General features: G+C 44.4%; 1 protein-coding gene across 1 annotated transcript in view; it reads right to left on the bottom strand.

The window, feature by feature from the left end:
* Nucleotides 1–13,308, bottom strand: part of Kpnb1 (karyopherin subunit beta 1) — a 29,140-nt gene extending 15,832 nt beyond the window's left edge. Inside the window, exons 1-9 of the mRNA XM_005368326.3 lie at nt 12,920–13,308; nt 12,759–12,817; nt 10,294–10,476; nt 6,231–6,431; nt 4,950–5,102; nt 2,902–2,961; nt 2,151–2,240; nt 1,567–1,677; nt 125–226 (exon numbers count right to left, since the gene is read on the bottom strand). Coding sequence (XP_005368383.1) covers nt 125–226; nt 1,567–1,677; nt 2,151–2,240; nt 2,902–2,961; nt 4,950–5,102; nt 6,231–6,431; nt 10,294–10,476; nt 12,759–12,817; nt 12,920–12,959 — 999 coding nt within the window. The 5' untranslated portion in view covers nt 12,960–13,308. The remainder of the gene's footprint in view (nt 1–124; nt 227–1,566; nt 1,678–2,150; nt 2,241–2,901; nt 2,962–4,949; nt 5,103–6,230; nt 6,432–10,293; nt 10,477–12,758; nt 12,818–12,919) is intronic.
* Nucleotides 13,309–14,086: the final 778 nt, after the last annotated feature.

The following is a 14,086-nucleotide window of genomic DNA, read 5'->3' as shown; positions in this document are numbered from 1 at the left end:
TGCCTCAGTTCCTGAGTCATCTTCAACAGAACATTAGATGGTTGCCAATGTCCTCCATGGAAACCGTTCCACATGGAACCAACCCACCCTAAATAAGGTTTCTCAAACCAATCAAGAGGCTCACCTGTTTAGTTAGTGTCTGTGTGAGGATGGGAACCAGGTACTGTAGTGCTCCCTTGGCATAAAACTTGCTGGTATGCTCGGGGGGGCGTCCTTGTTCTGCTGCCTAACAAGAAACACAAAGTAAGCTGGCTGCAATGAACACTATAGGGACACAGTGAGAATTGAAACATATATAAGGCCAATGGCAACATTAACTGTGACATTTGGAGACGCTGCTTACACTTATCAACCTCAGTGAGATTTACATAGCATATCTATGCATTTATCTATGTATTATATACATGTTTATTAAAGACCAAGTCAGCCTTTAGAATTATATTCTTGAACTGGCAATGAAGCTCAGGTGCTACAGAGTTTATCTAGGATGCACAAAGCCCCTGGCTTAATCCTGAACTGCATAAATCAGGCATCACAGTAATAATATGGACTAGAATCCCAGCACTTAGAGATGGGGAAGAGAGGATTAGAAGTTCAGGGTCATAGCCAAGGCTATACAAAGAAACCCAGAAAGGGGTCAGGATCATTCCTTATCAGATTTAAAAAATTTAATTAACATTAATAATCTGATATCTAGGAATGGGAAGATTAACTAAGTTGGTAAAATGTTTGACTTAGGGTTAGAGAGTTCCAGCTCCAGAACCCACATTAAAAACAAAACAAAACAAAAAACCTGGGTGTGCTGAGTCTAGTGGTGCATGCTTTAATTACAGGGCTTGGGAGGCAAAGACAAGGGGATATCTATGAGTTCCAGGACAGAAAGAGCTACTACATAGCAAGACTATGTTCCAAAAACAAAAACAAAACAAAATAACAAAAATCCCAACAAAGTATGACTTGCAAACTTATAATCATAGCACTACAGTGCAGAGATAAGTAAATTCTGGTCTCACTGGTCACCAGCATTATCAGCAAGTCCCAAGTGCTATGAAATAATCTACCTCAAAATCCCAAACACAAGGTGGAAAGCACCTGAGATTGTTCTCTGGTGACTATATACACAGCAATGCACATTAAAAAAAAAATAACAAGTTCCATAAAATCAGGGCATGGGGAAGACTACAGGGACACACTGGCAGTACGGAAGCAGAGCTTCAGTGTCAAGATCCCAAGTCAAAGATAGCCTTTCCACATATCGGACTCCTTCTTCAAAGTCAGTAAGTTATCAAGTACACATCTTAGGCGTGCATTAAGATTTCAAAAAGGAAAAAAACTTCACATCAGCTGCCACCTCAATAGGCTGACAACCTGCTGCCCCCTTGTGTTCACAGCAGAATTATCATCATGAATACCTGAGACTGTCTCAGTACTCAGGGGATCTTACTAGCAGAAAAACCATTACCCTGTCAGAATGGAAGGCTTCCAGAAGAATGATACCCACAAACGAAATGTGTAAGATCTCGGCAGAACAGCAGCTCTTCTCAAAGAGGCTCACCCCAGGCTCACCTCTGAAGCCTCAATGGCCAAATCCATTTCCTCATCACAGACGTTGGACCAAAATTCTATTCCTTGTAGGGCCACCTCATCAATGTCACTTTTCATTGCTTCAATTGTGATCTTAAAGAGAAAAAAAATTTAAAGATATACCCCAGATCACAAGTATTCAAGTTAGAAATCCTTTTAACAAGACATTCAAGACTTAAACAGATATATCAATAAAATTATGAAGTTTAATCTGAAGTAAACAGCAACAAAAAGAAAAGACTTACAAAATAAACTTCTTTTAAACAATATTTTCTTACACCACTGGTAAATTTGCCATTTATGGCAGGGCTCACAGCTGTGATCCCAGCCCTTTAAGGTTTGCTCAGTTTGTGGCTATCCTGAACTACATAGGGAATTACAGACCAACTGGAATTACAGTGTGAAACAATGTCTCACAAAAATAAATAACAAGCATTAACACCCATACTCAAGTAATTTTCTTGACTTCATAATACTAAGTTTTAAAAAACCCACAGAATTACAAAATAGCAATTAAAAATGAGCTCTGCAACTAGTTACAAGTTCAAATTACACAAAATACTTACTGCAAAAAGGGCGGGACCCATATATGTCTCCATGTACTGGTAATACAATGACATTATCTTCACTAGATTCTGTAAAGCAGCCACTCGTACCTTTTAGGGACAGATTAAATAGTTACTAAGTAACTAGTAGTTTGCACAAGTAGACTTAATGAACTAAGGATACCTAACAATGTTGTCATTTGGCCCCAATCAATCTGTTCCCTCCCTCTGCTGTTCACTACCTCTTCTCATCCTGCATTCAACATGTTTTTTACCAATGCCTGGAAAAGTCACAGCAGGGTTAACCTCGCTAGTGTGATCTAGACTGAAGATGCCCCTTTCACTAAGGTCAGGAGATTAGATTACAGAAACAGCAATGCCATTACAATGTCTACAAATGAAAATAGTCACAGGAACAACTCATGGTACTGTTTCAGCAAAGGTGATCAAAACCTCCTTCTCACTGGGCAGTGGAGGGAGGTGCATGCATTTAATCCCAGAGTTCGAGGCCAGCCTAGTCCAGAGTGAATTCCAGGTTAGTCAGGACTGTTAAACAGAGAAACACTATCTCGAAAACCCAAAACCAAACCAAACCAAAAATCCTTCTCAATCTTTAAAATGGTAATAGTCTCCACTGTAGAAAAACTTTCATTACTAAGATTAGTCAAACCTTGTTTTAATTCATTGATTCCCTAAATTTCAAATTGGATGACAAAGCCAGCATTTCCTAGGAATACAGGAAAAGACAATTTTCATAAAGTGACAAACTTACCCTTGTATCTGGACACTGTGTGGCTTCACAGACCACTTGCATGATAAAGTGCCGTTCGGACTGCAGAAGGGTAAAGAGCGTTAGGAATGCATTAAATGCATGCAGGAAGGCTTCAAGACTCTACAAAGAAAACCTGTCACTATGTCAAGGCCCTACAACACCTCTGGTACAACTAGCACTCTTCCCTGAAGCAGTTTTCCTCTGGTGGCTTCAGTATGATCCTTCCCTCTAAGGAAGTCTTTTAATTCCCAAGGTGACCTCCCCAAAAGTGGTATGAGAAAGTCAGACAGAAAGATGTAGGTCACAAGGTTTAAACAACAGCTAGTAGAGGGAGGGAGAAAGGGAGGGGGGAGAGGAAAGGGGGGAGGGAGAAAGGGAGAAAGGGAAAAAGAGAGAGAAAGAGAGAGAGAAAAAGATATATATATATAGAGAGAGAGAGAACACCCAATGTAGAAAACCACTTTCTTCATGGGTAAATTTTAAGATTAGGAGGACATAGTATTACATGCATATAGGCAGAGGCCAGGGGGATCTCTATGAGTTTGAGGTTAGCATGTTCTATAATGAGTTGTAGGTCACCTAGGCTATATAGGGAGACCCTGTTCCCCAAAATAAAAAAATTTAAGAATATTCAGGGGGGCTGGAGAGATGGCTCAGAGGTTAAGAGCATTGCCTGCTCTTCCAAGGGTCCTGAGTTCAATTCCCAGCAACCACATGGTGGCTCACAACCATCTGTAAAGAGGTCTGGCGCCCTCTTCTGGCCTTCAGGCAGACACACAACAGAATATTGTATACATAATAATAAATATTTAAAAAAAAAAGAATATTCAGAACATTTGATTTTGGAGACAAAATTTGTTTTCTGTGAATTGACAAATTCACATCAAATGTGGTAAAGGAAAAACAAAAGTGTGAACTTCATTGTTATCCTTCCTAAGTCACCTGTGATCTAAAAGGAAACTACTTTTTTTTAAAAAATATTTTTATGGTTTATTTAACTTTGTTTTATGTGCATTGGTGTGAAGTGTCAGATCCCCTGGAACTGATCTTCAGACAGTTGTGAGCTGCCATGTGGGTGCTGGGAATCGAACCCGGGTCCTCTGGAAGAGCAGTCAGTGCTCTTAACCACTGAGCCATCTCTCCAGCCTCCGAAACTCTACTTCTGAACCAATTAAAATTAGTCTGCTCTACACACCTTTAACCCCAGCACTAGGGAGAAAGGTGGCTCTATGAGTTCCAGGAGAGTCAGGCCTACACAGTGAAACCCTGTCTCAAATAAAACAAATAATAAACCACACACACAAATTAGTTTGCTGTGGCATCCAAGATCTTACTCTACTCAAAGGCTAAGAAATGGGGGGGGGGGACTGAGCCAAGGTGTCAACAAATAAAAATCCAAAAATAGTTTCAGAACATATGGTTCAGTAATTCCACTTCTGACTATAAGCTAAAAAGAGCTGAAATCAGCTCTCAAAAACATCCACACACACATGTTCACAACAGCACTGTTCACAGTACCCAAAAGGTGGAACAGCCCAAAACGGATGGCTTAGTATGCAAAATGTAGAACATTCATACAAAGGAAGTCTTACCCAGACTTAAAAAGAAAATTGTCATGCATGATGAGTCTTGAGGATACTATGCTAAGTTTAAAAACAAATAAAGAGCAAACAAGCAAAGAAAAACCCTAGCTACAAAAAGGCATGTCTAGGCTGGTACAAGTCTGCTGGAGCCCATCCTTGTAAAGGTGAAAGGAGAAAATGGATTCTAAAGTTGTCCTCTGCCTGATTCACTGTGTGCCATTGCCACATGCGCAAATGCAGTCTGATTCCATTCATGCTTAATCACTAGGCAGGCAGAAATACAGTTAGTTCTGCCAGATGAAACACTGTGAAGAAGTAGATTTCATGGAGATACTTTACAAGAAACCTCAACTAGACTGGAGATGAATGCTTCGAAGAAAGGTAGGGCTTTCTAATCTTAAATAAAACGAACGCTCCATCCCTCACCCTCTGAATGGTTATCTATCATGTGTCGGAGAAACATACCTCTTTGTCAAAGTTTGCTTTGGTGAACTCCAGGGAGTTCAGGAGTGCATTAGTAGCCGCTAACTTCACATTGTTACTAGGCTCCTCTTTTCTCATCCCTTGTATTATGGCAGTCAGAATCTCATTGGATTTATCTTGTAGCTGCTCTGGGTCCTAAAACAAGCAGAGAAATACAATGGTCATAACAACACGCTGGTGGCTGATCACCAATCTTTTTAACTATAAAATCTACCCAAGGGAGTTCCACGAATTTGACCCTTTCTCAAACATTTTCATCTGGGACAGTTCTGCAAATTACCCACAAAATACTCCAGAATGGCACAAAACTAAACTGAAACAAATCAAACCCATCATCCCTGACTTCTTAACATGTCTCTGGACACAGGAAGCATTGGCTTTTTCCCTTTCTGTATACACAGAGATGGTAGCATCTTGTGGCTTTTCCTGCCGGCGACAAAGTTTTAGTACATTTAAAATATCTAAAGATGGGGGCTGGAGAGATGGCTCAGCGGTTAAGAGCATTGCCTGCTCTTCCAAAGGTCCTGAGTTCAATTCCCGGCAACCACATGGTGGCTCACAACCATCTGTAATGAGGTCTGGTGCCCTCTTCTGGCCTGTAGGCATACACACAGACAGAATATTGTATACATAATAAATAAATAAATAAATATTTAAAAAAAAAAAAACATCTAAAGACGTCTAAGTTCAGGTCAAATGTTATGAACCATGTAATAAGCCAATGCTGAACAGATACCAAGAGGAGTAAACCTCACCAGCAACAGTCCAGGGAGGGCTCCAGCTAAGACTTCTGTGGATATAGTGACTGAACCAACTACAGCAAGTGAGGAAACTGGCTTCCGGGCAGTAATTAAAAAGGCAACCGCAACCAACGGTCACAGTACCCAGAACCCCAAGCCAGCATTTGAGAAATGGAGACAACAGGGAGTTCAAGGTCAGCCTGGACTATAAGAGATGTCTCAAAACAAAGTATTTCATATGGATTTCCACTCTCCATTTGTTCTTTTTATTTTTGTGCTGGAGATTATACCTAAGGGTCTCATGAATGCGAAGCTATAACCCAACAGTCCCATTCAGAGTTCATGACCTTCAAGTTCCTTACTTCAGAGCATAACTAGTAATTTGAGAATACAGGTCCAAAGTAAGTATTGCCATGAGCACTATAGCAGGTTGGTGTTTCCATCTGATAGATTCCCAGTACCACTCCTGTAACAGGTAAAAGATTCAAAGTCTATAAATTAGAAGCAGTAGACAAATACTTACTATGTCTTGGCAGATGTAACCAATAGCTTCCAATGTGGACTCCTTCATGTGCTCTGTGCTGTTGGGGTTTGTGACATTGGCTACCAGCTGAGGAATGAGTTCTGGCCATTGGTTTACTGGGATCTCTGCACAAGCAATACCAGCTACACATTGCGAAGCAGAACTAGGCCGGTAAGTTTCTGTGCCCAAAGTCTGTAAAACCTGGAGCGGGGGGACAACAGAATATCAATTTGTAACATTCTTTGAGCATATTTTACACACCAACATGTGCCTGATTTTTGTTCACCTTGCCCCACAAAGACTATCAAAACCAGTCTCCAGCCAAATGAACTTCTTTTTTTTTTGTTTTGTTTTTCGAGACAGGGTTTCTCTGTGGTTTTGGAGCCTGTCCTGGAACTAGCTCTTGTAGACTAGGCTGGTCTCGAACTCACAGAGATCTGCCTGCCTCTGCCTCCCGAGTGCTGGGATTAAAGGCGTGCGCCACCACCACCCGGCTTCCAAATGAACTTCTGATCTCACGCCTCACTTCAAAAACACCTGTCTGAAAACAAGAGTGAGAAGCAGCACTGTAAAGTAAGGCGGGTGCAATGAGGGCAAAATGCATTTTCTGGGCACTTGGTGGTAAAGACAGAGTGTTTCATTGACAAGAAGGTGGAGTCATGGAATGTGTAGCTATGGAGCACCCAGGGGAATGTAATTCCCGGTACACTAACCTAATCTCAAGAAAGTGATTTTCTCGGGCTGGAGAGATGGCTCAGAGGTTAAGAGCACTGACTGCTCTTACAGAGGTCCTGAGTTCAATTCCCAGCAACGACATGGTGGCTCACAGCCATCTATAATGAGATCTGGTGCCCTCTTCTGGCATGCAAGCATACAGGGAAGAAATGTTGTATACAGTTGGGCGATGGTGGCGCACGCCTTTAATCCCAGCACTCGGGAGGCAGAGGCAGGCGGATCTCTGTGAGTTCGAGACCAGCCTGGTCTACAGAGCTAGTTCCAGGACAGGCTCCAAAGCCACAGAGAAACCCTGTCTCGAAAAACCAAAAAAAAAAAAAAAAAAAAAAAAAAAAAAAAAAAAAAAAAAAAAAGTTGTATACATAATAAATAAATAGATCTTAAAAAAAAGAAAGTGATTTTCTCACCAATGACACGAACAAACCAAAAACCAAACCTCTTTTCTGGTCACTGACAACCCAGTACTGACTTATACAAAAAGGCTTAGGGTTGAGTGACACCATCATTTAAATGTCACCAAAATCTAAAATTCAACTATTACATAACTTGCATTCTCAGAGTTCTAAGAGTTCTGTACACCTAAGAAACAAAATACTGTTCTTAGCCATCACCAAGTAGTTGGTGATGCCAAATGGAGATCCACTTGTCACTAAACATGTCTCATTGGAAATGGCAGCCACATAGCATTTATACAGGGTAATGGCATAGGCTCAGATTAAGAAGAAAGCCACAATTTGTCCACAGTTAACCATTATTACCTGATCAGCTAACTCAGACCATGAACTCAGTAAGAACCATCAGCCCACTCAAAGGCAAACAGTTAACTGTTCCTGGCATGAACAGGACAAAAAAGCTGCCAGATATTCAGGCCAGCTCTGCTCACTGGGTTAGGTCATTTAGTGCCCGCTGCGTAGCTATTAGGTAGTATGAACTCTATTTCTCTTACGTGGCATATTATCTTTGTCAACCTCCACCCGATAACAAATAATTCTGATCTTAAATGAAAGTTTTGCTCTCTAGCAACAGTACAGGTGGAATTAATGTCAATAAAAATTGTACGTCAAAGACATAAAGTGCTGGACAGACAATTCACGTCAATAATCTTAGCACTTAGATATTAGCTAGCTGAGGCAGGAGAGCAATGTGAGTACAAGGCCAGCCTGGGGTACACAAAGAGATCCTTTCTCAAAATCACAAAAACAAAATGAAACAAATAAAAATGAGGTAAACTATCAGGACAGAATGGGAATAACTGAATCTGATTGAAGTCCCAGCCCAAAGTGCAGATGCCCAACACTAGGGAGAGGAAGAACTACCATGTATGTGGCAGAAGCCAGTCTAGGAACACAGTGACAATCCCAATTCCAAAAGCACACGCCTTTAATCCCAGCACTTGGGAGGCAGAGGCAGGAAGGAGGATCTCTATAAGTTCGAGGCCAGCCTGGTCTACAGAGCTAGTTTTAGAACTTTTACAGAGAAACCAACTTAAAATCAAAAACTAAAAAAAAAAAAAAAAAAAAAAAAAGAGATTTTTTTCATTCATAAAATATTTCATTTATGGGGGCTGAAGAGATGGCTCAGTGGTTAAGAGTTATCACCTTTTCTTCCAGAGGTCCTGAGTTTAATTCCCAGCAACCACATGATGGCTCCCAACCATCTCTAGTGGGATCTGATGTTCCATCTGGCATAAAGTTAGGCATGCCAATAGAGCACTCATGCATAAAATAAATAAATTTTTTTAAAAAATATTTCATTTATATCCAACAGCTAAGAGAAAGAGGGGATTAAAATATTATACATGGCTGGAAAGATGACCATTAACAGTGCATACATCACTTGCAGAGGACTCAAGCTTGGCTCCTACATTGAGCAGCTCACCAGGACCTATAATTCCAATGGGATCCAACACATTTGTCCTTCATAGGCACCTGTGGGTTTGAGGCATGCCTAGTCTACTTAGTAAGTAAGGCCTGCTAAGGCTACATACATAGTGAGACCCTGCCTAAATACAGCACTTTGGAAATATGTCATTTCTAAGAACAATTTGGACAGAAACATCATTATACACTCCAAGGGAGAGTCAAAATAAGTTACTTTCCTACCTTGTGGGTCAAGTAACAGGTACTACTAGAAAGCGTGACTGGAGAAGGAATAAGGGTAACTACTGGGGAAGCATCGGACTCGAAGGATATTAATTTGCCTAAAGCTGGTATCTAAATCCCGCAATTATAATGCCCATAATCTCAACCTACATTAAGTATACAAATATTTCTCTTATATCCATCTTAAATGCCCAGAACAAATTATGGCTTCACAGCTGTTTAGCAAACCCAACAACAACAGCAAAACTCACAAAAATACCATGATGCACACAACAGCAAAGAACACTGTATTTTCATTAAAATTCAACATCTCAACCAGTGTTGAGATCTCAAGGAAGTTTCTCATAATTTGGAACACACCTGAGATCTAAACAATCGGGAGGTAGATTATGAGTTTGTGGTGGGCCTAGTGTACTGAGACCCAGACCCAAAATAAACAAATAAGTAAATAGATAAATAAATGCATCATTAATGCCATAATCCCATTTGCAACTCCTTCCATTTAATGCTCTGAACTAGCCACCAAAGCTCAACAGGAGCTGTCTGATTGTACTGGAGAGATAGCTCAGCAATCAACAACACTTCCTGCTCTGCCAAAGGACCTGACAGTTCAGTTCCCAGCACCCTTGTCTGATGGCTAACAAAGGCAGCTAACTCCAATTCCAGGGGATGAGACACCCTCTTCTACTGTCCAAAGGCACCCAAACATAAATAAAGACACATAAATAAAAATGAAGACATTTTAAAAATCTCTGAAAATCCAAGCATGGTGGAATACATCTGTACCCCAGCATTCAGGATAAAAGTAAAAAGACAGGGAAGACCAGGAATTTGATTGATGCTAGCCTGAGCAACGGGAGACTTATGGAAAGAATTCCCAACTTCATTCCAGAGATTCCAAACACATACTGTTTTCTTGTGTGATGCTAAAGAGAGCACCTGAGGCTTTATAGATCCCAGAAGCCTCTATCGCGATATTTAGAAATTTCAGTATTAGTGAAATTTCTTAGAGGGCAGTGATTTGCAACACCAAAACCTGTGTTTCTTCAACACTAATGAGATCCCAAACTGCTGCAGGTCACCTTAGTCAGCGAACCCAACCTCCTGGCAGACACTTTTGCCACAGTGATAGGTTTTAAATGAAGCAAAAAGAGACAGACAGCACTGTCAAGTTCTACGCCATGCAATGACCAAGTCGTTCCTTCGGCCACACGACAATTACTCACATAGTTCTTGACTTCCCGGCGAGCATTAGCATCAATAGCAAGCCACCTCTGCTGGTACTGTGCCTTGATATCTGGATCTTTCGACGTCAAAGAGTTCTTGATTTGTAGTCCAGCTGCAACTCTGGCAACTTGACTGTTTCCTGGATTTGCCAGCACTCTGGACAGTTCCACGAGGAACGTGGGCTGTTAAGAACAGATGAATTTGTCAGTCTCAGAAATCTCAACTTCCCAGTACAGCATTAAACTACTGAGACACACACACAAATTTAGATCGAATCAAAATCTCTCAGGAAACTGGGAAATCTAGATTTAACACTCAAGGTTCCCAAACAAACTAAGCAATGTAAAAAGACCCCGCTTTAGCGTAATTCCTGTAAAAACATTACTTACTATACAAAAATGGTGTCTTCCAACCAAGACTGCACATAAATCTTGATAGCTCCCCAGAATTAAAGCAATTTTGACAACCTGATAGTGGGATATCCTAGGTACAAGTTCCCGCATGTACCTGTAAGAATGCCCAGAACTACAAATTTGCTAGATGATAGGACATGGGAAGGAGAAAATTGGTGTATACTTTAAAAAATTAAAATTTAGAGCAAAAATAATACTCAGGACAGTTTTCTCTCCTGTACAAGTGACCTTAGTAACAGAAATATATGTAAGCCTCAAACAGATGTCAGGGCCTAGTCCTCTGCAGTCTGATTCTGACTGTTCAGAAAAATAGATTTAAGTAAAATAAATAATATTCAGAAACAGGGCCGGGCGGTGGTGGCGCATGCCTTTAATCCCAGCACTTGGGAGGCAGAGGCAGGCGGATCTCTGTGAGTTCGAGACCAGCCTGGTCTACAAGAGCTAGTTCCAGGACAGGCTCCAAAACCACAGAGAAACCCTGTCTCGGGAAAAAAAAAAAAAAATTCAGAAACAGGGAAAAAAATGAAGATAAAAATGACAAGACAGGTTGCCAAGAAAAAACATTTTCTGTTTAATAGCAACACATACCAAAAACCCTCTCATGTTTTGTACTAACTGAATCCTCCAAATACTTTTTAAGATACAGACCAAAAAGCAACTCTAAAGCTTTTAAAACACACACACGGGTGGGGAGAGGGGAAGCTCTTAAAACACAGGAGGTAATTCCCAAGGTTTTATTATTTTATATTGTCACTGAAGAGTATTATGAGCAAGATAAAGGACTTTTTGAAAATCAGCAAAAGAATATAGCACAAGGGGCATTCTCAGTCTACGCTAACAAGGAATGTGTGTGTGTGTGTGGGGGGGGGAGTAAGTTAAAAGATAAAAGGTTAATATGAAGTCCCTTACCTAAATACCAAAAAGAAAAGTGGTTTGTATAAACAGGTCTTGTCACATTAAGGATGCTACTATTTTAACCAAACTATCACAAAGGTCCACATTTGGTAGGTCATTTTTGAATCACTAACTTTAAGACTTTCAATACCAGCTCCCCTTCCCTCTGTCACCCATCCACAAGGAGAGGGATAGCAAAGAGAATACTTAAATCATTTCCCATTTTCCTACAAAAGGTCAGTCTTTTTTTTAATGTACTTTTTTTTCTTTTTCTTCTTTTTTTTTTGGTTTTTTTCGATACAGGGTTTCTCTGTGGCTTTGGAGCCTGTCCTGGAACTAGCTCTGTACACCAGGCTGGTCTCGAACTCACAGAGATCCGCCTGCCTCTGCCTCCCGAGTGCTGGGATTAAAGGCGTGTGCCACCATCGCCCGGCTTCAATGTACTTCTTTTAAATGGGGTTACACCTCTGTGATTTCTTCAGATAAGGTCAAATCTCAGGAATGAACATTAGATTCTGGTCAGGATACAGATCCCTAAGGATGAAATCCCTAATGATCCAAGTCCAAACCATAAGATACACGCACGAGTAGCTCAGGAAAGGGATAACCGCGAGAAAGGGGAAAAATAGTGGTAGTGGGTTAGGAGGTGGTCGGGTGCCAGGCGTGGCCATGAGCACAGCCCAAGGAAGCTGGGAAAGGGTAGGTCTCTGAGAAGTAGGTGCAGGCGGCCGCAAGAGCCACGGGACAGGAAGGAAAAGCCGGCTCCGGCCAGTAAAAGGCAGGCAGCAGGGCACAGAGCTTCCACATGGCCCCTAGGCCGGGCTCCCCAACCCCCACCCTCGCTGAACACGCAGCGCCGTGCAACCTAACTTCCCTTCCCTCCCTCTTTCTCCCTCCCGCTGCACCGCCGCCCTCAGGCCGCGCGGCGATTGGCCAGCGGTCACCCCAGCGCGCCTCGCCATTGGCCAGACGCAGGGCCCGGGGCGGGACACACCCACCGGCTTCCCGATGGCGGGGTTAGGTTGGACCGGGTGGGGGGGGGAGGGGGACGAGATGGGGCGGGGTGGGTTCCTGAGGCCTGGGCCTCCAGGAGGGCGGGAAGGCCCGCACGCAGGGATGGGGACGAGGCGGGATGGGGCGCGGCGGGCAGTACGCACCAGGTTCTCTACGGCCGCACGCTCCAGGAACTTCTGCGCCGCTTCCAGCTCCAGCCGATCTGGGGGGGGGGGGGAGGAATGGGGAGAGGCAGCGGGGTCAGAGGGGCCACCCCCTCCCCCACCGCAATCACCTCAGCCCGACCCCCGGCCCCGAGTCCTACCCGGAGACACGGTCTTCTCGAGAATGGTGATCAGCTCCATGGCGGAGGTGACGGCGGCGGGGACTCCTCCAAAGACGACGGCCCGGCCTCTCGGGCGGCGGCTCCAACTGGGGATGGGGGTTGGGGGTCGGGTGGGAAGGGAGGGTGGGGTGGGGGGTGGGGGTCACCAAAAGCCCATTCACCGGCTGCCTCTGGGCAGGCGCTCTGTCTCCCCTTCCTCCCCACTCTTCTTCCTTCCGCCCTCCTAAGGTGCTAGGCGGCAGCAGCTGCTCCTCTGGCGGCGGGGGAGGGACCCCGGGGGCAGCTCAGAGCGCGGCTGGTGCTCAGGCGGCGGAGGGAGAAAAGAGGAAGGGCGGCAGTAAGTGAGAGGCGGATCGCTGGGAGGGAGAGAGATTGAGGGAGGGAAGCGGAGGGATATTCTTGCCGGACCTCTCCGCGGCGGCACCGCGCTGCACGACGATTGGCTGCTGCCGCGGCTATACGGAATCTCCAATTGGCTAGAAGGTTAGCGTTGAAGGGCCGCCGCGCGCCTATTCGCCGGCGGGCTTCAAGGCCCGGTTGGCTGGGCGGGCAGAGTAATGGGGAGCGCTCATTGGCCGAGGGGCGGGGCATTGGGGTGGGGCAGGTAAGAGCCGCCTGCTGATTGGGCAGGCCTGCTAAAGGCCTTCAGGCTCACACCGGCTGTGCGCGGGGAGGAGGGCGGGCGGAAGGTAAGGTTCGGAGCGCGTCCAATTGGATGAGGTTCTGGACGTTGATAGGACGGGGCGCCCGGCAAAGTGGGGAGAGGAGTTCGGGGTCGCCAGGCATAAAGGCGGGAGTCGTCCGGGCTCTTAAGAGTCCAGCGCAGGGCACGACGGGACGCCTCCGGGGAGGGGCGGAGCTGCGCGCGAGTAGCGCGGACTGGGCTCTGCGCAGCTCGGTCACTCGGCTGGGGTACAAGTGAGGGTTTCGCGGGCCTCGGTGGGGGCGGGGAGGGGGACCGTTAAAGTCCTGCGCCGCGCCCACAGGAAGCTGCTTTAATGGCGAGGTCGGCTGTCTCCCAGCGCTGGGCTAAGCAGGACCGTGCGGGCCACGTGGTTTACCTTCCAACGTGCAGATTTGGAAGCTGAAGCCCGGAGGGAGCGTGGAGCGTGTCCAAGGTCACACAGCCGGTGGAAGCCTCGGTCG

The sequence above is a fragment of the Microtus ochrogaster genome, unplaced genomic scaffold, assembly GCF_000317375.1.
Source record: "Microtus ochrogaster isolate Prairie Vole_2 unplaced genomic scaffold, MicOch1.0 UNK31, whole genome shotgun sequence".
NCBI lineage: Eukaryota > Metazoa > Chordata > Mammalia > Rodentia > Cricetidae > Microtus > Microtus ochrogaster.
Note: the sequence above shows the minus strand (reverse complement) of the source record. Positions and strands in the feature narration are given on the sequence as shown.